General features: G+C 53.4%; 1 protein-coding gene across 1 annotated transcript in view; it reads right to left on the bottom strand.

The window, feature by feature from the left end:
- Dnah17 (dynein, axonemal, heavy chain 17) overlaps nt 1-23,543 on the bottom strand; it is a 113,977-nt gene that overhangs the window by 68,299 nt on the left and 22,135 nt on the right. The window contains exons 18-34 of the mRNA XM_039087512.2: nt 21,511-21,693; nt 16,959-17,213; nt 15,948-16,117; nt 15,254-15,476; nt 13,458-13,574; nt 13,240-13,326; nt 10,916-11,068; nt 8,574-8,822; nt 6,777-6,899; nt 5,693-6,040; nt 5,510-5,601; nt 5,092-5,218; nt 4,445-4,597; nt 3,323-3,448; nt 2,643-2,750; nt 1,051-1,182; nt 292-452 (exon numbers count right to left, since the gene is read on the bottom strand). Coding sequence (XP_038943440.1) covers nt 292-452; nt 1,051-1,182; nt 2,643-2,750; nt 3,323-3,448; nt 4,445-4,597; nt 5,092-5,218; nt 5,510-5,601; nt 5,693-6,040; nt 6,777-6,899; nt 8,574-8,822; nt 10,916-11,068; nt 13,240-13,326; nt 13,458-13,574; nt 15,254-15,476; nt 15,948-16,117; nt 16,959-17,213; nt 21,511-21,693 — 2,807 coding nt within the window. The remainder of the gene's footprint in view (nt 1-291; nt 453-1,050; nt 1,183-2,642; nt 2,751-3,322; nt 3,449-4,444; nt 4,598-5,091; nt 5,219-5,509; nt 5,602-5,692; nt 6,041-6,776; nt 6,900-8,573; nt 8,823-10,915; nt 11,069-13,239; nt 13,327-13,457; nt 13,575-15,253; nt 15,477-15,947; nt 16,118-16,958; nt 17,214-21,510; nt 21,694-23,543) is intronic.

A 23,543-nucleotide genomic window follows, 5' to 3' on the forward strand; every position in this document is an offset into this window, starting at 1 on the left:
GAGTTAAGAGCAGCCCAGACGAAACGTAGTAAGTAATAACTGGGGTTATCAATTGGAAAGTAGATTCTAACAGCATGGAGGGAAGGTGTCTGCGCAGCTCTTGTGCTGTTTAAGGCTCGTTGTAAATGTAAAGGGTGTGCGTGTGCCTTTTATGGTCAAAAGTGGGGTAGAAACCCTGGGCTGGGATTAAAAACCTCTCCTCACCGAACGTGGACTCCTCAAGCCTCAGAGCTGAGGTGGGGATAGGCGTGTGGGTAGAGGGCTGGGCACTGGGCTGTAGGTGGTCCTCACCTGTCTGTGAGGGGGGTGATGACCAGCCGAGGCGTGTTGCCCAGGTACTCATAGGAGTATTGGATCTGGGCGTCACAGATATTGGCGAAGCAATGTTTCTTTTCCTCGTCCCAGCGGTGTCGAAGCTGTGACTGCCAGGTGAAGGCCTGGGAGCTCTCCACCTGCAGTGGGAACCCAAAGAAAGGTCTTGGCTCCAGGCCCTCCTCTCAATCTGAAGCACAACTGTTTTAATGACCCTGGCCGCAGCCTGCTATAGATAGGAGCTTCCAGGGTTGGGAGTTGGCCCAGGCAGTAAAGAACTTGCTGAGTTCAATCCTCAGAACCCGTGTAACAGAGTCAGCCAGTGTGACAGCAGGTGCTTGCAATCCCAGGGCTGGAGAGGTGAGGTCAGGGGGGCCCTGGGCCTGAGTTCCAGGCCAATGTGGGAGCCCGTCTCCAAAAAGGAAGGTGGATGGCACCTGAGGAGCCACATCTAAGGTCATTCTTGGGCCACCACATATATGCACACATATATGCACATGCACATGCACACACATGAACACACACAAAAGAATGACATTCCACTCATCTGACCCCCATGGATTGTGTGTGTGGTGGAGGAGAGGGGGACGGCCACTCCCTCAGTCACAACCCTGGGAAGAGGAGGTCATAAACGCCAGAGTTTTTGAGTGTGGGGCCAGCCCCAAACCCAGTTCCCAGCCCCTCCCAGCACCCCAGGGACTCCTGCCTCCCCAGTGCCTGGGACAGGGGTGCTCCTGCCTTAGCGGTGATCATCTTGGCCACCACGTCTCGGGCATGCACATCGATGGTGCAGATGGTCATAATCTTCATCCTGTCACCAGCGCTGAGGTTCCCGATGAGCAGAGTAATGAGCGCATTCAGCTGGCTGATCTGCAGAGAGAGGCGGCTGTGCTGGGACCCTGCCTGGCAGCACCACCCCCTGGTGGCCACTGGGCCGGTTGCCCAGGCTGTTGGGGCCCATAGAGAATGACCTGTGTGTGTGTGTGTGTGTGTGTGTGTGTGTGTGTGTGTATGTGTGTGTGTGTTTTACCACAATGAAAAAAAAAACTCCCCCCAAAACAGAAAAGTTCCTCTCCAGATGGGGATACTATGGAGCCCCTTAGAGGAAAGAGCCTGTACGTTCAGTAAAAATAGTTGCCTGGTAACAAGTTAAACATGCTGGAAGGTTCTGAAGCTACAGGAGAAAATGCTGACCGCGGCCCCGAGAGATGGCACAGTCAGTGGATGCTGACTGTGGCCTTGAGTGACCTGTGGAGCCTATCTTTGTAAGTACCCAAGTAAGGGAGGCATCCTGCTTGTAATCCCAACACCCAAGAGGCAGACATAGGAAGATCCCGGTGGCTCACTGGGCCAGCCTGGCCGAACCTGGGGCTCACTGAAGCCAGCCTGGTCTAATGGGAAAGCTTCAGATCCTGATCCCAAACTAAAGGTTCCTGAGAAACCATCCAGGGTTCATGCTCATGGGCACACATGCACACACTCACACACTTATCTTCTAAGATCTATCCAAGAATCTTGAAGGTGAAAAAATACTGCCAAGCCGGCTCAGCAGATAAAGGTGCCTGCTACCGAGCCGGACAACTCCAGTTCCAGTCATGGAAGCAAAGAGTTGACCCCTCCACAAGTCATCTTCTGATCTCCTCATGCAAACTGAGATGCACGTGTACACACACACACACACACACACACACACACACACACACACACAGAGAGAGAGAGAGAGAGAGAGAGAGAGAGAGAGAGAGAGAGGAGAGAGAGACAGACAGGAGAGAGGGAGGGAGAGGGGGAGAGAGAGAGAGAGAAAGAGAGAAGTGTAAAGAGAAAAAGAAAACAGTGTTGGTATCTGGTTTCTGAGGACACACTGTAGGAAGAGTTCTGTATTGCTGAGGTGAATACAGAGCTCCACCTTGGAGGAGGGGCCTGTGCTGACTACTTCTAAGGCAGTTTGACTCAAGCTATAGTCATTTCAAAGAGAAGGTCTCAACTGAGAAAATGCACCAGATTAGCCTGTGGTTCATTCCCTTAATTAGGCTAGGTCTGCTGTAGGTGGGGCCGCCCCTGGCCTGAGGGTCCTGGGCTAGCGGAGCAAGCCTTGAGGAGCAAGCTTGTAAGCAGTGACCCTCCATGGCCTCTGCTTCAGTTTCTGCCTCCAGGTTCCCGCCCTGACTTCCTGGATGATAGACTACAAATTGTGAGCTGCAGCCTGTAATAAACCCTTTCCTCCCCAAGTTGCTTTAGGTCATGGATTTTATCACAGCGATAGGAACCTTAATCAAGACAGGGGGATTCTGGCTACTGCCTGGCGGTTTGGGGGCCCAGAGTCCCCAAACCTGCTTTTTGTTGTAGTCTTTGATGGCGTTTTCATATCCTTCCTCCAGCCTTGCGAACGCCAGGCCCACCTCAGTCGTCCACCAGATCTGCGTGCATGTCAGCGCCACCTGGAAACCACCCAGGAGAAACTGTTCTTTATGGATAATAAGACGAGGTCATAGCCAGGTGGGGCGGCGCACACCTTCAATCCCAGCACTGGGGAGGCAGAGGCAGGTGGATCTCTGAGTGTGAGGCCAGCCTGGTCTACAGAGTGAGTTCTGGGAAAGCCAGGGCTACACAGAGAAACCCTGTCTTGAACCCCCACTTCCACCCCCAACTCCCTGCATAAAAGAAAAGAAAACGATGAGGCCATGAGGCTGGACAGACGGCTTAGTGGTTAAGAGCACTGGCTGCTCTTCCAGAGGACTTGGGTTTGATTTCCTACACCCATGTGGATGCTCACAACCATCTTTTAACTCCAGTTCCTGGGGATATGGCGCCCTCTTGTGGCCACTGTGGGGCACTGCACATGTGGCACACAACATACACACAGGCAAAAACACCCATCCACATAAAATAAAGAGAATTAAAAAAAAAAAAAAAAGGAGCTTATGTTAAGCTGTTAAACCCATTCCCATCAGACAAGAGGGTAACCCAGGGCCTGGAGCCATGCTGCAGTGGGTCCCCATCCGTTCCAGACCTGGGCCGGGTAGTCAAAGATCCATTGCTCCCTGGGCTTCTCCTCGTAAGTCACCACAGCTTCTGGGATTTCGTGGCGCAACGTGGCACACATTCGGTCCAGCACTCGATTCAGCCACACTTCCACCTGGGGAAAGACCTCACACTGACCTCACAGCTGTAGCTCATCCCAGTGACTGTTACACCTGAGACGGATGGAGCCACCCTGCCTGTCCTGGCCTCCGTACAGTGCAGTCCTTTCCCAGCAAAGCAGTTGGCCACCTGGGTCCTCCACCTGGGTCCTCCACCTGGGTCCGCCACCTGGGTCGGCCACCTGGGTCCGCCACCTGTGCTGAGCTTCACCCACGCCCCTCTCTAAACAGACCACCATCGCTGACCTATGGCTACCCTTGTAGCTTCCTCCCTGTGACCGAACACATCCCGGGTCCAGAAGCAGTTTTGGGTACATAGGCAGCGAGGCAGAAGGTACTCTGATTCAACTTTTCAAGAAAACCCCTTTGTAGCCATCTTATGGGTTTTCGTGATGGGCATGCACACGTTCAAAATCAGGGATTAACAACCAAACTCCCCCTCCACCTGGACCCACAAGCGAATTGTCGGTGCTCAGCCAGAATTCTGAGCCTCTTATTTTAGTGCCTGCTGCCCTTGTTGTGTGTCTGTCTACTCTATTCCTTTGCTTTGCTTCTAAATAATTCCCCCCCACACACACCCCCGCCTGCTGGTTTTATCACTTGTGTGAGAGCTTCAACTCTTTGAACAAGACGCCAAGGACTTGGAAGCTCCGTCTAGGCAGCAGACTGCCAGTAACATGTCTGTCAGGGGCGAAGATGCTAATGTTTCCCATAGAGCAGTGAAAAAATGACCCACCTATGCTGGCGAGATGCCTCAGTGGGTAAGGGCACTTGTGGCATGACTCTAGTGACCTAGGTTTGATACCCGGAATCCCCATAAGATGGGAGGAGAGAACCATGTCCGCAAAATTGTCCTCTTGACCTCCACTTGCATATGACTTCCCCCGACCCCAACACAAATAACTACATTTATGCATCGGATAAAAAGAGGTTCCCAAGAATTTCCTTGAGAGGTGGATGACCAGATGACAGCCCCTCCCCGCAAGGCTCACCTGCCCCGAGAGGTCACACTCCTTATCGAAATCCATGTATTCGTCTTCCTTGCTGTACATCCCCAGCCCGACCTTGATCGGGTTTCCGCTAGCATCAAGGCGGAACTTGAGCTTACACAGACTGTCGAAGAGTTTGGACAGGTGGCGGCTCACCTGGGGGAGGTGCCCTAGCGTTACTGGTGGCTCTGGGCTCCTTTGGATGCTTTTAACCCTCCTCTCTCCTATCCTTTCTCTTTTGCCTTTGGAATATTTGTCTCATGTCTTTGACTGATGCTAACGGACGAAGCCACAGGCTTGGGTGAGAATCAGCCTTGGGGAGGATACAGTTGCCAGGGCCTTTGTTGAGGCTTCCAGTGCGTGTATCCCCCCTCGCCCCCTGTGTCTTTCTTTCTGAGAAGCTATGGGGAAACGTCTTCCTAGATCCCAGGGTCTGTGTCAGGGCAAAGGCCATGAGGACCACACGGAGGCCTGCTCAGTGTGTCTTTCAGATGTCCACGGAGCCTCCCAACTTCTGACCCATTACAGAGAAGGAAAACAAGCAGGGTGGAGTCGACTGACTGACCCGTAGCCAAGGAATACACTGTGGGCTTGTCCTCCAGCTGAGGGCTCCTGGGCGCAGGGGTTTATACCGCCACCGCCCTGCCTACCTCCACGGGATCGTTTCCGTTGGAGAGAATGTCCAGCAGGTCAGCGGAGGAGACGAAGTAGAACCGTGGGAACGCCAGCCTCTTGGTCTCCAGATATTCAGCCAACGCCTTTTCACACACAGCCAAGCTAAGGGGAAGGAGGGGAAGGGGACTGGTGGGTCCTTCTCTGTAGGGCTCTTGGCCAGTCCATGCTCTAAGCTTACTGAGGGCATCTAGTTTTTCTCCACAGACCCAATTGGTCTCCAGATGTCCCCATCCTCCACCAACCACCTCCGATCACACAGGGATGTGTGTGGGTGTGTCCTAATCCACCTCAGGGATGGAATATTATTAGCCTGTAACCTGTGACTTTGCACAGCAGGTGGCGCATGACCTGCCCTGTCAACGCCTCAGCTGGACCGATGGGGTGAGGACCCACCTCTTCTTCAGCCTCTCTAGTTTGTCGTAGAGGCCCGGCTTGTTGGTGGCTTCCACCACGTTTGGTGTTTTCACAGCATCCTCCATCAGGGCCTGGCAGTGGGGGAGAAGGGAGGGCAGAAGTATTGGAGCCCATGTCGTCCACCGCAGCCATTTCCAGGAAACGCCCATTGTCCGAGCTCACCTTGAATTCCTGGTCGATGGAGTCGAAGCGCCTGGAGTCCTCTGGTAGCTGAGCTCTGATGTCTTCGGAGCCAATGAAGATGCTCTCCAGGTGGCTCCAGGTCCTTTGGACCTCAAACCAGATGGAGATGACGGAGTCCGCTGTGGACAACTTCTGCTGCCAGCTGGTCACCTCCTTCAGGAAGTGGGACAGGTACTTGGACATCATCAGGTTCTGCAGCTGCACCTGGTTGTCCTCCAGGGTCTCCACCAGCAGTTCGTCGGACTTGAGCAACATGGTGCCTGTCCGTGGGTGTAACTCGTGCTCAAATTCCATGGTGCTCCAGGTGCTATCCAGAGTTTTCAGAACCTTTCAGGGGGATGGACAGAGAGGGTGCCCTGAGTGTAAGATGTTCACCCACTGGCTCAAGTGTCTGTGCACTTGGCCGCTACCTCATGCTGCCGTTTGGGAAGGTTTAGGAGCCGGAGGAAGTGGATCACTTGAGGTTGTATGAAGAACCGCCCACTTCCGGTTCACTGTGGATTCAATGTGACCAGCAGTTTCCCACTCCTGCTGACAAGCTTTCCCCTGTGGGGAACTGCACCCCCTCATCAAGCCAGAACAACCCCTTCCGTCGGCCTTCAGTTGCTCCCTCAGGTAGTTTGTTGTAGCAGTGAGAAAGGTGATTCCATTCACAAGCGTAGAGCATTGCCCACTGCTCTGGAGCCAACAGGCAACAAGCAGCCTAGAGGTCCACCCACGGGTGGATAGGCAGACAGATGGGTCTCAGGGGGAACACAGGGAGTCCCTGTGCCACACTGTAGACTCAGGTGTCAGACTCTGCAAAGGGTGCCACATTACTGTGTGCTGGGGAGAGGATAGCTGGGATCAGGACAATTTGAAGATACTGAGGTCTGCAGGTTTTGGATGATTTTTCTGTCCTGAGTTGGCAAAAGCAGGCTGCTAGACACAAGCTCCCCCCCACCCCCAAACAAATCAGCATGTCAGAGGCTGTCTGAGGTCAGCTCCTCACAGCCACAGATTCTGTCAGCCAGTCCCAGGATCCTCTGGTGGAGAAGAACCACTTTACTGCAATGGTTCCTACCTTCTCCATCCCAGACTCCTTTACGGCCTTGTCTACAATGTTGCGGACCTCATCCTCATACTTGTGGAGGTTCAGCTGGAGCAAATCTGCCAGTGTGGTTTCTTCGGACATTTCAAACTTTACCTAGGGAGAAACCAGACATGGTGTTTCACAGGCGTCCAGGCGAACAGCAGCGGCAGGAAATGGGCCTCTGAGCGCAGCCTTGGCTACTGGGCCAAGCTTTGATCTGTGACTAGGTGGCTCCATGATCCAGGACCATCCCTTTTCAAATCCTCACCTTTTTCTTTATAAAACTGTAAGCACAGGACCCTCTGGAGTCGGGTAAAAAGCATACACCAGAACACAAGTTCACTGAGAGTGCTGGTTCTCAATCTTCCTAATGCTGCAACCCTTTAGGGCAGTTCATCATGCCAGAATCGATGCCTAGGGAGATTTCCTATCCTTGGAAATTTTGGGGGTGCTAGGAATTGAGTTGGGACACTAAAGGGAGGTCAGAGGAGCAAGCTCACCGACTCCTGCCTTCCTATGCCATATGGATGGTCAATTATAGTCAGAACTGGCTATAACATGCGGGGCCTGGTGTGAAAAGAATACCCAGGGCCTTTGAAGGTGAATGAGTGCCAAGATCACCGCAGCCAATACCAACCTGCCAGACCAGGCGTGTCCATTAGAGCAATAGCCGCTTAATTGCTACAAAGTAACCAACCATGTTTGGACAGGATTTGAGGCCTACCCTACAAGGGGAAACTTAAGCCTGTTATCTTAGTCCATGGCTGGGGAGGTCATAGGCCATGGGGGAACAAACTACTCGTTTTGGTAAATGGACCCGGTGTCATGCTGCCTTCTAAATATTTACGAGTATACCAGGCGGTGAGTGCTGCTCTCTGTCTGCCAGGGAAGCTTCTGCGGGCAGTGGGCAGTGGTTAGTGGGGCGACCCATAACTGGCCAGTGGACTGACAAGGATTGGCGGTCCGATGCTCAGTCTAAGTGGGACACCTGTACCATCCCCTCCAAAGCTCCACGAGCATGGAGAGGGTGGGTGTGGAAAGAACGCAGTGGGTAGAGGATGGGAAGGATGCTGGAGAGAGTCTTCTGGATGTGGTGTGGCTGCCGCACCTCCGAACTCAACGGTCCCAGGGATTACGCATGAGGCTTGCACAAGATCAAGCCAGTGAAATGTCTGGCTCAGTGGGGGAGGCGGGTCACAAGGCCACACAGGGATTGATGGCTGCCGGTGGAAGGAGAGTCATTTTCTTCACTGGTGCGGTCTTCAGTGGTAAGTTACTTTCGCTCAAGTTAAATGATAACCCCAACTCGTGGTCACGGATGTACCCTGTGTGCCCCTGGCTAAACTCAGTGAGCCCCTGGCTAAACTCAGTGAGCCACAATAAAGCAAAAAACAAACAAATAGGGGTTGGGGATTTAGCTCAGTGGTAGAGCACTTGCCTAGCAAGCGCAAGGCCCTGGGTTCGGTCCCCAGCTCCGGAAAAAAAAAAAAAAGAAAAACAAAACAAAACAAAACAAACAAACAAACAAACAAAAAAAGACATGAAAGTAAAGGAGGGCTTAGGAAGAAGAAAGGGTCTGGTGAGAGTAGGAGGGAAAAATGATTTTACACTGTATACCTGAAAGAATTTAGAGACAGATAACAGCTGAGCTGAAGGCAAGCACAGGCTCTCTGACCTCTGAGCCCCGTGTTACACTCACGCATCGACAACCTACCTAGGCAGCTCAGGCTAGCCCAACTCAGGGCTGGCTGGTTGCCAGCAGCCTTCCCTCCCTCTACCCCCACCTACCTGAGTGGCCTGCATGAGTTGTTGCCAGTGGCGTTCGCGGATGGCGGGGTTCTGCAGCTCGCTCACAGCGCGCAGGGATGTGATCATGTTTTTCACGGTGTTGTCCAGTCCCACAAAAGCATCCCAGGCTTTCATCTCCTTGTCCAAAGACCTCACGTCCTTGGCAAACTTTTTACAGTCAATATCCATCTGCTCCACATTGATGTCCTTCCACTTGGTGGTCTTCCAGTCATCGATGCTGGTGTTGACCTGTAGAGAGCACGAGAGACAGAGAGAGACAGAGAGCCCTGTCACCCCCCATCCTATCTCAGCAGGAGGCTATACTTGCTGTTGGAGGCTGTGGGGACACAAGATACAATGTACTTTTTATGGGGACACAAGATACAATGTACTTTTTATGGGGACACAAGATACAATGTACTTTTTATGGGGACACAAGATACAATGTACTTTTTTTTTCTTTTTTTTGGAGGTGGGGACCGAACCCAGGGCCTTGCGCTTGCTAGGCAAGCGCTCTACCACTGAGCTAAATCCCCAACCCCACAATGTACTTATTTTTAAACTCAAAGTGTTACATTAAGACAAACTCCATTAAAAATAAAAGCTGCCGGGCAGAGATTCAAATTCCTCTAGGATCAGCACTTCTTGAACTCACACTGGCAATCTCCTTATCAACAGCACCACCCTGAATCCGCCCTGGAAGAACAGGGGGCGGAGCTTCAATCTCTCAGAGGGAAGCCAGGACCCCCTTGCACTAAGAGGAAAGCTCCACCCGACCTGACCTTGCTAGGTGTGCTCGCCTGATGGATTTGACATCTTCAATACTTTGCCTGGCTGAAATAATTTGGACTGTGTGCTTGTTGGGTCTTTTGAGACCCTAGACCCATTTCTTACAGGGAGATGTGCCCTGTGGTGGGACATTTCGAACTGAAATCCAATGTTGGAAAAAGGAGAGAACCAAAAGCTGTGCCATAAAAGCCTCGGTTTAAAAGAAGAACAGCTAAGGTGTTTGCTGGTAAAAGCCTGTGCTGCAGGCCTTACTAGTGGTTGGCAAGATTTGGCTTGCTGTCCTTTTGGGAATGACCCTGTAACTCGCCTCAGCCAGGACATGTGTGTGAGCCAGGCCTGGCTTCCAGGCAGGAGCCCGGATTGCCAACACTTGGCTCATTGTGTCCTTTGCCCACCTTGTCAATCACGCTGATACACAGCCTGGACTAGTGGACTTACCTGTGACGGGCAGCTATCTGGAGCAAGAGCAGACAGACACATTTTGTTGTTGTTGTTCAAAAACATCTCTGAGACCTGAGGCCTTCGCCTGCACAGGACTCAATGACTCAATGGCCCTGCCTCCCTGGCAGGTCTGAGACTCTGCATCTGACAGCCGATTGGCTGGCTGTTTCTGCCTTTTCCTGAGCCTACCCTGCGTGCTTGCGCACATGGTACCTCCTGGGCCAGGCTCCCCTTAGTGGTTTCTGTTAAAGGAGATGTGGCCCTCATCTGCTGCCAAAGTTTGCAAGAAATTTAGAGCCCCAGGTCTCCAGACTGTGGTGTTTTGCTCTAACGGAGTCCCGGGTGGCTTTGGCTGGCTTGGAACCCGAGTTGCCACCCAGGCTGTCCTTGCCTTGAACTTCCTACTGTTTGTCCCTGCCTCCCCGGAGCTGGGATTGTGGGGTGCAGCACTGAACCTGGCACATACATTCCTTACTATCTCCCAGACATGAGATGGCACTCAGGAACTCACAGCCCTCAAGGACCACAGGAGATCTGGCCTTTCAACAATCTGTCATGGGCTGTGTGTGTGTGTGTGTGGGAGCCATACTCCTTAATGGCTCTGATAAGTTAGTTGCCTTTGTTAGAGTAAGCCACCTCCTCCCACCCCACCCCCCAAATTAAAAAAAGTATGGCAGTAGGAGGGAGCTTACTGAGAATGTTGGAGGGAGTCTTGGGGAGGTAATAGGAGGAAAATGAGGGTACAAATAAATTCTAAAAGAGGAGAGATGTGAGAGAGAATGACAGGTACAGGAGACAGGGGAGAGAGGCCTGACAGGAGGGAGGCGGAGCATGAGGGAGGCGGGACAGGCAGGAGGCGGGGCAGGCGGGAGACAGCAGGTGGAGGGAGGTGATAGTGTAGAGCCACTGCTGCATTCTTTTTTTTTTTTTTTGGTTCTTTTTTTTTCGGAGCTGGGGACCGAACCCAGGGCCTTGCGCTTCCTAGGTAAGCGCTCTACCGCTGAGCTAAATCCCCAGCCCCTACTGCGGCATTCTTATAGCCAGAGGTCCTCCCTGTGCAGAGCCACGTGCAGAGTCCCCAGCCCTGTCCCACGAGGCCTGGCCTGCCTCACCATGACGATCATGTCCCAGAGCTCCTTCAGCAGGCGGACCTCCTTGTGGCAAGCCTTCAGCTGCTTGTAGTCTGGCACTGTGACCTCGAACAGGCTGCCAGACTTGCACAGCGCCTCCATCACACCCTCCATGGCCGAGATGCTCTTTTGTTGCTGGGAGGGGAGGGGAGAGGACATCAATGGCTGCCCCAGCCTGGGTGTCCCCACCCTGCCCCCATTCCTGCCTTCTTGGTCTCTTTTCTCCACTATGCCCCAGTAAATCTTCTCTGTCCTCTAGCTGCGTCTCCTCCCACGCCCACCCCCAGTGTATACAGTCCACCTGATCCCTGCTTGACCAAGAGACCAGTGCTCCAGCCAAGATGGCAGCTGCCCTCTGTGATCCCCCTCTTTCTGGAGAGGAGGCTCATTAGATGAAGACTTGAATTTGTGTGGTTGGCTTGGGCACAGCTATGACAAGAATCCCATTACCTCAGACCCAGGGGCATGGCAAGGCCTTTCTCCAGGTCAGGCTTGGGGAGATGGTAATGTTTTTCCTGGTCCATGTAGGATGTTGACAGTGTGTGCGGAAAATACCAACCACAGTCCCCTCCTTTCTTCTCTCCTCTCTGCTCTCTCCTCCCCTCTACTCTCTCTTGTCTCCTCTCCCTCCTCCCCTCCTCTCTCCTCCTCCCTCCTCCCCTCTAGTCTCCTCCTTTCCCTCCTTCCCACTCCTTTCTCCCTCCTCCACTCCTCCCTCCTCCCCTCTAGTCTCCTCCTTTCCCTCCTCCCCACTCCTTCCTCCCTTCTCTACTCCTCCCTCCTCCCCTCTACTCTCCTCCCTTGTCTTCTCTCCCTCCTCCCTCCTTCCTCCTCCCCTCCTCCTTTGTCTTCTCTCCCTCCTCCCTTCTCCCTTTCTTCCTCTTCCCTCCTCCCCTCCCTTTTCTTCCTCCTTCCCTCCTCCCTCCTCCTCTCTTCTTCCTCCCTCCTCCCCTCCAGTCTCCTCCCTTGTCTCCTCTCCTTCCCCTTCCCTCCTCCCTTCTTCCCTCCTCCCCTCCTCCTGGATGTTTACAGCCTAGACTGCTCACCTACAGAGACCCTCTGTGGAGATGAGCTTAAATTCATCTCCTCATTTGGCTGTATACAATGAACCTGCCTCCTCGATGCAGACTCTACAATAAATGTATTGAGTTTCTGGGCTGTCGCGTCCTCACCAGAGTGCACAGTGCACCTGACCCCAGCTTTTCTATCTACACCTCCGTTTTTCATCCCCTGAAGCCCCAGTTAGGTCGCTCCCTGGGCTGTGTAGGTCACGGCACATCTAGGCTGGCTTTTACTCATTAGTTTGTTTTTGAGGTTGGGTCTCATGTAGCCCAGGATAGCCTAAACTTTCTACGAAGCTGAAGCTATCCTTGAAGACCTGACCCCCTTGTTTGTCTCTCCCAGGAGTCGAGATGCCCAGTGCGTACCACCACAGCCTGCTGGGGTTGCAAACCTCACTCCCTCTGGGTTCATCTCCCAACACCCATTGCTTCCAAACCATAGTTCTATCTTACTAGAAATGAGAAAAGCAGCATGGTGCTGCTTTAAGGAAAGAAAAAAGTAGCATGGAGATTGTGGCTCAGGGAGAGTGACTCGAAATGGCCATGAAGAAAAGGGAGAACCTTGATTTTAGGAGTTCAGGGCAGAGAGAGACAATGTGAGGTGACTTGAAGGAGCTTGTGGTGCTCACGTCTGCCCAGTGAACCGAGGTCCCAGGGGCCGGCCCCTGGGGTGGGTACAAAAGGCCTGCTGAACTCAGAGCTGACCCAGGCTCTGAGAACCTCTATGTCTGCCCTAGGAGGATCTACGCTGGCTTGGCAAGACACCAGACCATGCCCCGGGGAGAGGGCATCCTACACTTGGGTAGTGAGAACGGAGTGTGTGTGTGTGTGTGTGTGTGTGTGTGTGTGTGTGTGTGTCTAAAACCTGGAGGCTGGAGGAGGGGGACAAGAGGTGACAGGAAACTGCTTCACAGAAACCACGAAACCACCCTGAGGGGAAAGGGCAGCCCCTGAGGCTTGCCGGATGCTCATGTGGCCATGGGTAGTTGTTGCCCTGAGATTGCTTTCTAAGCTGTGTGGCAGAATGGAGGCTGAGTGGCTGGGAGGGAGGATGCCCGAGTCTGCCTGTCCACGTGTGTACATCCACGCACATGCACACAGACGAGTCCCATGCCCACACGGTGCCTGGCCTTGCAGTCAGTCCCATTAAGCCATGTTTCCACTTGCGAGAGTAAAGGCTTAAAAGACCAGCATGCTGAGGGGTTCCTAGAGCTGCCACAGGGACCCCACCACGGTGGTAAGTACCTTATTCAGGGACTTGTAGGGGTCGGGGTCGCTGAAGGTGAAGGGGGCATCACGTCTGAACTTCTCTCTGAACTCGTGCTGCTTGAGCTGTGAGAGAGCAGGGGATAGAGGGTGGGGGAGGGAGGTCACACCATGGCTGGCTCTGAGCATCCCAGCGGGCTGCGCCCACACCCATGCTCCCAGCCCTGGCCTCCACTCCCCAGCCTAGCCCAGGCTACCTCAAACTGCTGACACTTGCGCCTCAGGATGTTAACCTCGTTGGCCTGGAGTGGCGCCACATTCTGCTTCACCTGAATGGCCAGTTTCTTGGTGTTGGTCCACTGCTCTGGAAGCTCCTGTGGGAGGCGAAGGCCAGGGGAGGGGGGGGTGTCTGCCTCCATTTTGCCATTGGGGTTATTTAAGTATTTAACGTGTTGAGTGTTTGCATGCACACAGTGCCCAGAGAGGTCAGAGGAGGATGCTGGGCCTCTGGAACAGGAGTTACAGGCAGCTGTGAGCTGCCACCTGAGTGCTGAAAACTGAAAACAAGTCCTCTGCAAAAGTAGCGAGGCCGTTTCCTGAGCCCCCATCTCTCCCGTTCTAGAACGCTCTGCTGAGACACCGACCGAAGGCCCAGGAGAGACTTTTAAAGTAATACGAATTGCTCATGCTGTCCCCAGCCAGCCCCACAATGGCAGAGCCAGCAGCTCAGTGAGCTCTGCCAACCAGACCTTCCTCTACCTTTCGCAGTGTTCATCAGCCTGAACCCATCCGTAGTGTGTGTGTGCTGTGCATGTGTGACCACGCAGATGTGCATGCGTATGCATGCGTGTGCACGCGTGTATGGATGTACAGGTGCACATGAGTGCCTTAGTGTGCGTTTATGCATGTGCGAGCATGCGTGCACCTCTGTAGGTGCCTTTATGCACGTGTGTGAGTGTGAACACCTGTATGCACATTACATTTGCGCACGTGTGCCTCCACACCGGTGTATAAGTTTTAAGCCTTTTATCATGGGCAGAGGTCCGGGTAATTTCCACCCTCAGGAAATATTTAAAGAAAACAACTTTACCACCCAGGCCACTGAACCTCCCTGATCAGGAGAAGACAGATGCTCCTCTATGACCTACTGTTATGCGGCACCCTCATATCCCAGCTCTACCCCTGCATGGCCTGGGAACCCCTAAGGACTGGTCACAGGCTTCCGAGCCCTTTGGCTTCAACTGGATCTTGAACAGGGTGGTTGGGGCAGGCACAGGCCTGTTGCTTGGGGTTCAGACCTGAGAGACTCTGGGGTAGGCCCCCTTATAGCATAGGGCCACCCTGCTAACTGCATGGCAGGGCCATGGGTCCATGGCTCCTTGTCCCTTGTTGCTCCTGAGCCATGGGTCTGGGCCTAGCTAGAGTTGGTGCATACAAACAGGGGAGCGGACCTCATGCAGCTGGGAAATAGGACTGATGGTTGGAAGGAGGGGGAGAGAGAGGGGGAGGAGAGGGGGAGAGGGATACTGGGAAGGAGGTAAAGAGAGAGGGAGAGAAGGAGGGAGGGAGGGAAGCTGAGGGGCTTGGGAAAACAAGCAGTCAGGCACAGCTGGGGCTGGGGGTGGCTCCTTGGAGGCCCTCCAGAGGGCCTTCCCCCATCCTGCTCAGCCTACAGCTCAGCCAGCATAGACTTCTATCATGTTGACAATGGCTGTCATGTGAGCAGTGGATGGTCGGGCATAGGCAGCCTCCCGTGGCCCCCTGCAGTCACTCATCTCCAGGGCCTCTCACTGTTCCAGTCACCATCACCTTTCACATTCATCTGAGGTGTGTGACCTCCACATTCAGAGTGAGAGGTGAGCCGTGGAGATGGCCTTAACCCCACGAATCCATCAGAAGGCTCTTGCCAGCCTCGGGGACCACCTTGGCCCTTGCTCGTTCTGCAGGACCGACCTCGACACGCCCAGCCTCCCCCCCCCGGGGGGGGGGATCCAGAGTCTCCTGGGTGTCTAGCCTGCAGTGACCTGCCTGGCACAGCCCTGTTGGGACCCACCTGCAGCTTCAAGTAGGTCTCCTCCGGCATCTCCTCCCCGTAGGACTTGAGCAGTTCGATGGTTTGCTTCAGGGGTTCGAACATGCTGTCGGTGGCCACCTGCCTCTCCTTGACCTTCATTAGGTGCCCCATAACCTCCACCAGTCCGTCATAGTCTCCCTCCTTGAGTGGCTTCTTTAGGCCAGTCCGGGTGACACCCATGAAGCTTTCCAGATCGGCAAGGCTGCAGGACGAGGGGACTTGGTGAGGCTCCTCCTCAGGAACCTCAAGGTCGTCCTCGAAAGGACGCTTGACTGCCATGCAGGGCATCACTGGGAGAGGGGCAGCCACTGCCCGCGTAGAGTCCCCTCAGCCTAGATGTCGCCAGGATCCTGTTGGCATAGACCAGGTTGATCCTCGAGCGCTATCTTGGAAGTCACAGCCCAGGACAGCCAGCCCCACCGGGTGGGCTCAGCTAGAGAGCATGCTCACATTGCTGTAGATGAGATGAGCCTCATGCTACAACCAAGGCTCCAGGCTTTGTTGCAGAGCCTGACAGGTGCTTCACCCTCCTGCCTGCCCTGCTTGGGCCACGACGCCCAACCACGTGTGTGAAGGCCAAAGGCTACGAGTACGAATCCCCTGGCGTTTCTCCCAGGCTGCCCAGGTCCCCAGGGAGACCCTAGTGTCGTCACAGCAGCAGGGACAGCCTTACCTGTTGATCACATGGTCGCTCAGATATCGTTTGAACAGGAGACTCCAGCGCTTGATGGTGTTGAGCAAGGCCTGCTTGAAGGGGCGGCAGTCGCACTGCAGCCAGCCGTGGAAAACCTTGGTGTTCTCGCACCTGGACACCTCCTCGTACAGCTTCTCATAGGAGTCAATCTACCCAACACAGCCATGGGCTCCATCAGCCATGGCTGGCTGTCCCCCCACGAGCCGGCGCTGCTTTCTGTCTGACTGTGAAGGGCAGACAGGTGGCCCAGGGCGCAGCTCAAGAGAGGCCCGAGACTCCGATACCTGTTTGCCCTTGTCCCAACACCCCAGAGCTCCTACCATCCCCACCTCTAGAAAGGGACAGGTGGACAGAAGAGGACGGGATCGGATGACTACGGCAAGGCTTCTGGAGCAGAAGGGGATTCCCAAATGTGGCCCTTAACTCATGGGAGCACTTGCAGACTTTGGGCCATCCCATCTTCCTTCTCAGTGGTGTGGGGGAGGAGAGGGCTCCTCCTCATTGTGCCCAAGACCAGTCTGGAGATCTGGAGAGACTGGATTGCTTCAGTTTCTAGATTCCCAATGCCCTGACACTCGAGCTCTTGCTTACCCTGGAGGCTGATTCTTAGACCGCAGACCCTGTCACCTGGAGCGGACCTGAGTGTGGGGCTCCCAACACCTCTTATCTGGCTCTTGGGGACTCTTATGCTCAGGATGGGACACCAGCCAGCTCAGCAAAGTGCCCTCGCCTGAGCTAACCAAAGCCATTCACACTACAAGTCTGGTAGATCCTGCTGAGGGCTCTTCTCTCCCTGGCTGCCTCCTGGGACACTGGTGCTCCCCCCTTGTGGTGTGGTGCGGTAAGGCATGTTATCCCCCCGCCCTGGCCTCACCAGGAGCAAATATAAAACCGACATGACAATCAGGCCACCTGACTTTGAGGCCTGGGGGGGTCGCCCAACCAGAGGACGAAGGAGATGACAGGGGAGGACGACAGGACCGTACACACCTGCTGCTGGAACTGAGCCAGGGTGGGTTGTGTCTTGGGGATGGTGTCGTCAATCTTGGTGTCCAGCTCCTCGGGGGTGGGCGCGTGCCCGAAGATGAGGAAGTTCTTCATAAACTCTTGAAGGTCATCCACCCAGAGGTAGGAGTACCTCTCGAAGGAGTCCTGGTACTCCTCGGCCACCTTCATGGCCCCGATGACCAGGCTGGACAATTCTTCCCGCATCTCAATGAGGTCTGTGATATCCTCCAGGTCTGACTGTAGGGGTGGGAGTGGGGACAAAGGTTGGGTCATTTGTCTTCAGGAGAGACAGACTTGCCCCTGGTCTGTTGGATCCCAAGGTGGCTTGGGTGACAGCTCATCCATTGTGCATCCCCGTGGACCTTGGCTGTGTACCATGTGCTCGGATTGACAACGGGGGACAGAGAGCGGGCTCAGAGCAGGCTCACGCCGACTGCTGGGGGTGGGAGGAGACGGGGGTGGACATTTGTAAAATAACAAACCCAGAAAACTACCCTCTAGCTAGATCTCAGTAAATGGTGCCTGGTCGATTATGAGGCCTTTAAGTTCCTCGGTAGATTCTGTTCAGGTCTGCAGTTCAAACTCACTTCCGGGCCTAGCCCTGCTTCTGGCTGGTAACGCTACAGGAAGCGGTTTTCTGTATCCAGGCCATTTCTACATGTTTACTCGTTTCTTGCATGTTTGTTTTGATCTCGATGCCTTCTGCCCTTCATTAGCTCTTGTTGTACACATTTAATCTTCTAATGAGAGTTAGGGGGAGGGGAGCAACCACAGAACCGAGGCATTGGCTTGACGGAAGAGCTTGATGAGCACAGATCTGGGACGGGTCAGTCGGTCAGGGAGGGGCTGGCTCTGGCTGAGCCCTTGGCTATCCTGTTGAGCTCGTGGCTCTCTACGAGGGGCAGACTCTCTCAGGATGGTAAGGGTTTTTGTTTTTTGTTTTGCTTTATTCGGGTTTTAAAAAAGATTGTACTTTCTATTTATGTGTGGGTTCAGGTGTGGCTGTGTCTCTCTGTCCCGCCACAGAACCCAAACTCAGGACGGGCTCACAGGAAGACTGGGATTTCACTCAGAGCCCCTGTATGATTGTGAGCAGTGTGTCTTGGTTCTATGGTTGACGTGCCCCCTGCTCCTCATGCCAAGCCTCAGACGTCTCTGCACACCACATCCCTGGGGTACAGAGCAAATGGGAGGTTGTTCGGAAGTGGCTCTGCCCAGGTTTGCACCATTCTGTAAAGAATGAAATCCACCTCTAGGAGGAGACCTGCCCTTGTTAATGGCTAATCCAATGGTTGTGGTGGTGGTGGTGGTGGTGGTGTGTGTGTGTGTGTGTGTGTGTGTGTGTGTGTGTGTGTGATGGTTAGGGACCTGGCTGGGAAGGTAGATCAGGTACCTTTCCCTCCTAGAATTCCTGCCCCTCTTGTGTAGTCTCCATGAGCTGAGCCACCATGAGACTGGGCTGGGTCTGCCCACCTATCAGGCTCAGAGAGGAGAAATTGTTTCTTTTGCTTCTTTTTCTCTCAGAGGGAGATTGGAGCTTAAGTATGCCTAAACCCCTTACCTTGGGGGTCCTCTTTCTAAAGAGCACCCCCACACTAGCTGCAGTCTGGTGCTGCCCCCACACCCAGACACCTCATCTCAAGTTTCGTGGCTGGTTTTCTCTCCTCCGTTCTCCCGGCAGCTGCACAAGTCCCCGGTTGCCTGGTTGCCTTCCCCGAGGTTTTTCTTTCTGACCCCAGTCAGTTGTCCTCCAGAGTCTGTCTGAGTCTGTTCTTTGCCCCTGAACTTCTGTTTTTGTTGTCCTTAAATTCCTTTATCAGTGAGACAATTAAGAACCCTGCGGGGGGTGGGGGTGGGGGAGGACGTGCTGGGGCTCCCCAAGGTTTCGGGCAACACTCTTTTCCTGCCTTTTCTCATTGGCAGTGAAGAGGAACCACATCTTATACCCAAAGTAGGAGCAGTCTCAAGGTGGCCATGTGGGCTGCAGGCTGTGTATACCAGGTCTGCTCCTCTTAGGGCACTGAGAGGACAGGGAGGAAGGCCCGCAACTACTCTAGGCATAGAAGGTGAGATGACCAGGCACCTGTAGTTGGTTGGTCCGGACCCTTCTAAAGTGAGCTGTGGGGGGTGGAAGCACGGGGGACGTGGTCCTGGCATGCTGGCCTGAAGCCTTCTGTCTGTTTCAAGCTAACACCGGCACTTCCGGTCTTGAGATGTGGTCAGTTCCAGGAGGTGACTGGTGTCAGAATTGTCTCTTTCACTTCCATGGCAGAGTCAGAGTGGGCTGAGCAGAGGGACTTGCTGTCTGGCCTGGCTGGGATGGACCAGCCTGGGGCTTCCCGGGAGCTCTCCTGCAAGGTTGCCCAATTCCCTAGGTTCCTGTGGTTTTAGACAGGTGTCCTGGCTAACGCTGTTTCTTCTGCTCTGATGATGTCACATCCAGTGTCCCAAGGGTGCAGCTTTCAGATTCTCAGCTGCTATGCTGGAGCCTTTGGGAAGTAGCCATGGCCCAGCTGTCTGACTCTGAGCACGAGCTACCGTGTCAGACTCAGGCTGTCCTGGCTGCAGCCTTTGGACAGATCTCAACAATGGTCCCTTCAGGTCTGCAATGTCCTGCTTGGGTGCCCTTGGGCTTGGAACACAGGACAGCTTTGTCCATATCTGTTATCAGCCTGTTTTTATGAGACTAGAGGGGGTGTGGGAGGGATCATGTACTTTGGGTCACTTGCTTGTCTAGTGTCTGTGTCACTGGTGGCAAACTCAGTTCTGAACTCTGGGACAGACTACTGTGTGTTCCAGGCATGCTGGCTGTGGCTCAGAAATAGTAGGCCATTTTATCTGCCTGTTTGGTTTGGAACGCCATCCCACAATGGGGGTGGGTCTCCTGGCAGTGCTTCTCAGAAGCTTGACTTCCCGGGGGAGTGAGCGTTTTCCTCCTGTGTCCTCACTGCAGAGACATGCTCATACACACACAGAAGCATGCGTGTGCACACAGACATGTGCACACACACAACACCTCATTTCAGCTACTTGTTGGTACCGAGAACCCACCCCTCTGGACAGTGCCAGTGAGGTGGAAACCTAGGAAAGGAAACATCTCCATGCTGGGTAGCTATTCTCCAGGATGAAACATCCCTTCTCCAAGGAGACTGCCACGGGATTCAGAAAGTAGAGGAAACTCACAAGGGCCAGGAAACTCCTGACACGGGATCCACAAGGCTGGACCCCTGTTCATGTGAGCGGTAACTGCTGTCAAGAAGACACTCTGGTGGGCTGCCTGCAATTCCTGCAGGTTGTTCCAGGGATGCAGCTTTTGTGAGGTGTCACCCATACTTGGGAGGCTTTCCAGTGACATGGCTGCCTCCAAGCAACCCACGACCCTGACAGTAACCTTAGCAAACTCATTGGTTCACTAAGCTAGATTTGGGTGGGGTAGGCTCTCTAGGTTACTGCTTGTACTCTGAGGTGAACACATTTGATCATCTCCCCAGGAAAAGTCACAGTGTCCCCTTCATGCATCTGCCCTCACATGCATTCTCTCTAGTATGGCTGCCACTAGTAGGCACTCATACCCACAGAAAGGCTGGCTTCTGTCTAAGCCTCTGAGATCACATTAGAAACAGTGGCCCAGCCTCTCACAGGTTGGCTTCCTGGTCTGGCTTATCAGATGTGACTGGGGACTGATGCTAACAGACAGCTCTAGTCTGGGATGAATACCAAAACTCTCTCCAATTTGTATTTTACTGTACAAACAAATGCTCTAGTAGCATGCCTGCTCTCCAAGTTCGGACTCTTGTGCCCAGAATCTGATCAGGCTTGGGAATCAACATGCCCAGGATCAGGCATGTGGGGAAGGTAGCAGACAGCATTTTTAAGAGTTAATCTCTGTTGTTGGCTTTAGAGTCACCTCTGGGTGTGGCTATGAAAACGTCTAGTGGGGCTGTGGGGCTGAACTCTGGTGGAAAGACTCACCCCAAATGCAGGCAGTACCATTCCCAGACTGGGCATCAGGGAGAAAGCCCGTTGAGTCCCAGGATTCACTGTTCTCTGCTTCCTGACTGAAGACACACTGTGACTAGCCACCTCACGCTCCTATTACTAACTCATTCCCACTGGAGTCAACCATACTCTCAAGCTATGATCTGCAACAAAATAGTTTGCTTTTCTCTCTTTTCAGTTGCTTTTCTTGGGTGCTCTGTCTCAGTAGTAAGAAAAAAAGAACTAATCTGGGACACTTGTCAAGACTGCCCCAGTACATGAGGAAGAAGGAGAGCCAGGCAAGCCCCAGAAAAGAGGACATTTGGAAGGGCAGATTGGGGAGGGGGAGAGAAAAAGAGAGAGAGAGAGAGAGAGAGAGAGAGAGAGAGAGAGAGAGAGAGAGAGAGAGGGCCTTTGGGCCTGGGAACCCAAGAGAATAGCAACCACAGACTATCACCTTCTGAACTGTCATCATCACTCTCTGTAGAGCTAGGCCAACATTTGGCTGGCGCCCAAACAGGGAAATGCCAAAAGCCAGTAAGAGATCAAGACTGACCTTGTAGTTTATTCTGCCCTTGGCCAGGCGAGGGATGAGCCTGGCCACATTGTAGAGGTCATTGATCAAGCCCTCGATCAGTGACAGGAAGCTGTCCTCGTCACCCATCTCCAGAGTTGGATTGAAGGTCAGCCCATCTTCATCCAGCTCCATACGTATCTCAAACAGGGGAGCGATATTCTCCTGAAACGAGTTCCCAGGGGCTTAGTACCTTGGCTGGTACTAAATGACACCCAGGTTGCCCACTCCAGGTTCCGACTAATGTGTAGCTATCTCCTGCTGGTGCAAACCAGCAGTTCAGACCACTTCAGCCAGATGCACAACCATGGGCTCAAGGCCAGCCAAGAGTTGGCTGGGGAAGAGCAGGGGTTGGAGCAGGTAGATCACCAAGCTCAATGCTGCCAATCACCATAGAGTCACTTCACATAAAACCAGGGCTATCGTTTCAGAGGGTGAGACAATGGCAGCCCTCACTACTTGCTTGGCAAGCCCTTATATGCCCACATATAAGGGCTTATAGCCACTCCATGTCTTAATGCCTCTGGTGAGGCTGCAAAGCTATAGTATAGCAACCCCATTTGTCAGGAGATGCTATCAAGGTTTACTCTGGGGGCTCTTCTCACTATACCAGTGCCTCTCTGGTTATGTGCTATGGCCTGCAATTGGCTAGACTGTCCTTTCTTTGACCACCTTGGACTCAACTCAGGCCCCCTCGTAGCTGTGACTGACAGACTCTGAGCACCCCAAGTTCTCTATGATGAGGAGAGCTGTTTACTGGTATTGTAAAGTCCTACGGGGTATATAGATGGTTAGTCATCACGAAGGATGGTCAGGCTTTTCTGAACACTAACCCAGAGGCTGCCTCCTGCCATGGGGCCACTGGGAACTCTCTGGAAGTGTTAAGGAAGGACCTTTGTGGTGTTGATGGCCACTCCACTTCTCTGCTGCGGTCACCTTTACTGTAGACATTTAGCAATAGTGTGGGGTTGCCTTGTGAGCCTATGGTTGGGACCAATGCCTGCCTGCACCAGCAGAATTTTAGGTCTGCAAATTTGTCATGGCTGTGGTTGATGCGAATTGCCCAATGAGCCCATGTGATGGGCAGACTTCTGGTCATGGGGGTGGACTCTAAATGGACTTGGGCCTGCAAGTTTGTACTTTTTTGCATTTTCTTTTTCCTCCAGGAAATGCTGCTTCAGAAGGGCCCCTCGTTGACCTTAGGCCGTGAGCTGCATAGACTTTGGTTGTCTGTAACTTACCCAGACTCAGGTATTCTGCTACAGCAGCCGGAAACATACTAAAGGCAATTACAGACCAGCAATGGAGATGTGTACCAGGTTCATACATGACCCATCTGCCTTCTATGGTTGCAGGAGGCCCTCCTGAGGCTACCACTCTGTCCTTCGCTGGCTGGGTGGGTCTTTGCCTTTTCTTACTGGCAGCATTTGGGAACTGATGTGTTACAGCATGGAACTGAACTGTCCCCCAGTGTAGTAGTGTTTGGAGATGATGGGACCTGGAGGACTCTGACTTCTTTAGTGGACCTAAATCTGTTGATAGATTTGTAGTTTGAGGGGAAAGGGTTTCCTTATGAAGGAGAGCTTCTCCTTATTATCTAGCTGCCAAGGTGAACCGCCTCGCTCTATTACCCGCTCCCTGCTATTCTCACCACAGCCTGGGAACAACAGACTGAAATCTTTATTCTTTGAAGTTGCTTTTGAAGTTCTCAGGTGTTTTGTCATAGCAAGGAATTCTGACTGGTAGACATTGTAACTAGGCACTAGTGGTGACTAGTATACAATGTAACAAGGCACTGGTGCACACTAGTATACATTGTAACAAGGCACTGGTGTGTGGGGACCCTGAAAGGCAGCCTGGTTGCTGGTTGAGCTAAGGCTAGAAACCCTGGTGACCCTGAAGGGATGGTAGGCAATTTGCCTGACTCCCAGGAAACCAGGCCCCTATCACTAACCACAGCCCTCCATAGATTTGTGGCCATCAGTCACGTAAAGACAACACCCCAAGCCCCTCCA

Source organism: Rattus norvegicus, chromosome 10 (assembly GCF_036323735.1).
Source record: "Rattus norvegicus strain BN/NHsdMcwi chromosome 10, GRCr8, whole genome shotgun sequence".
Lineage (NCBI taxonomy): Eukaryota > Metazoa > Chordata > Mammalia > Rodentia > Muridae > Rattus > Rattus norvegicus.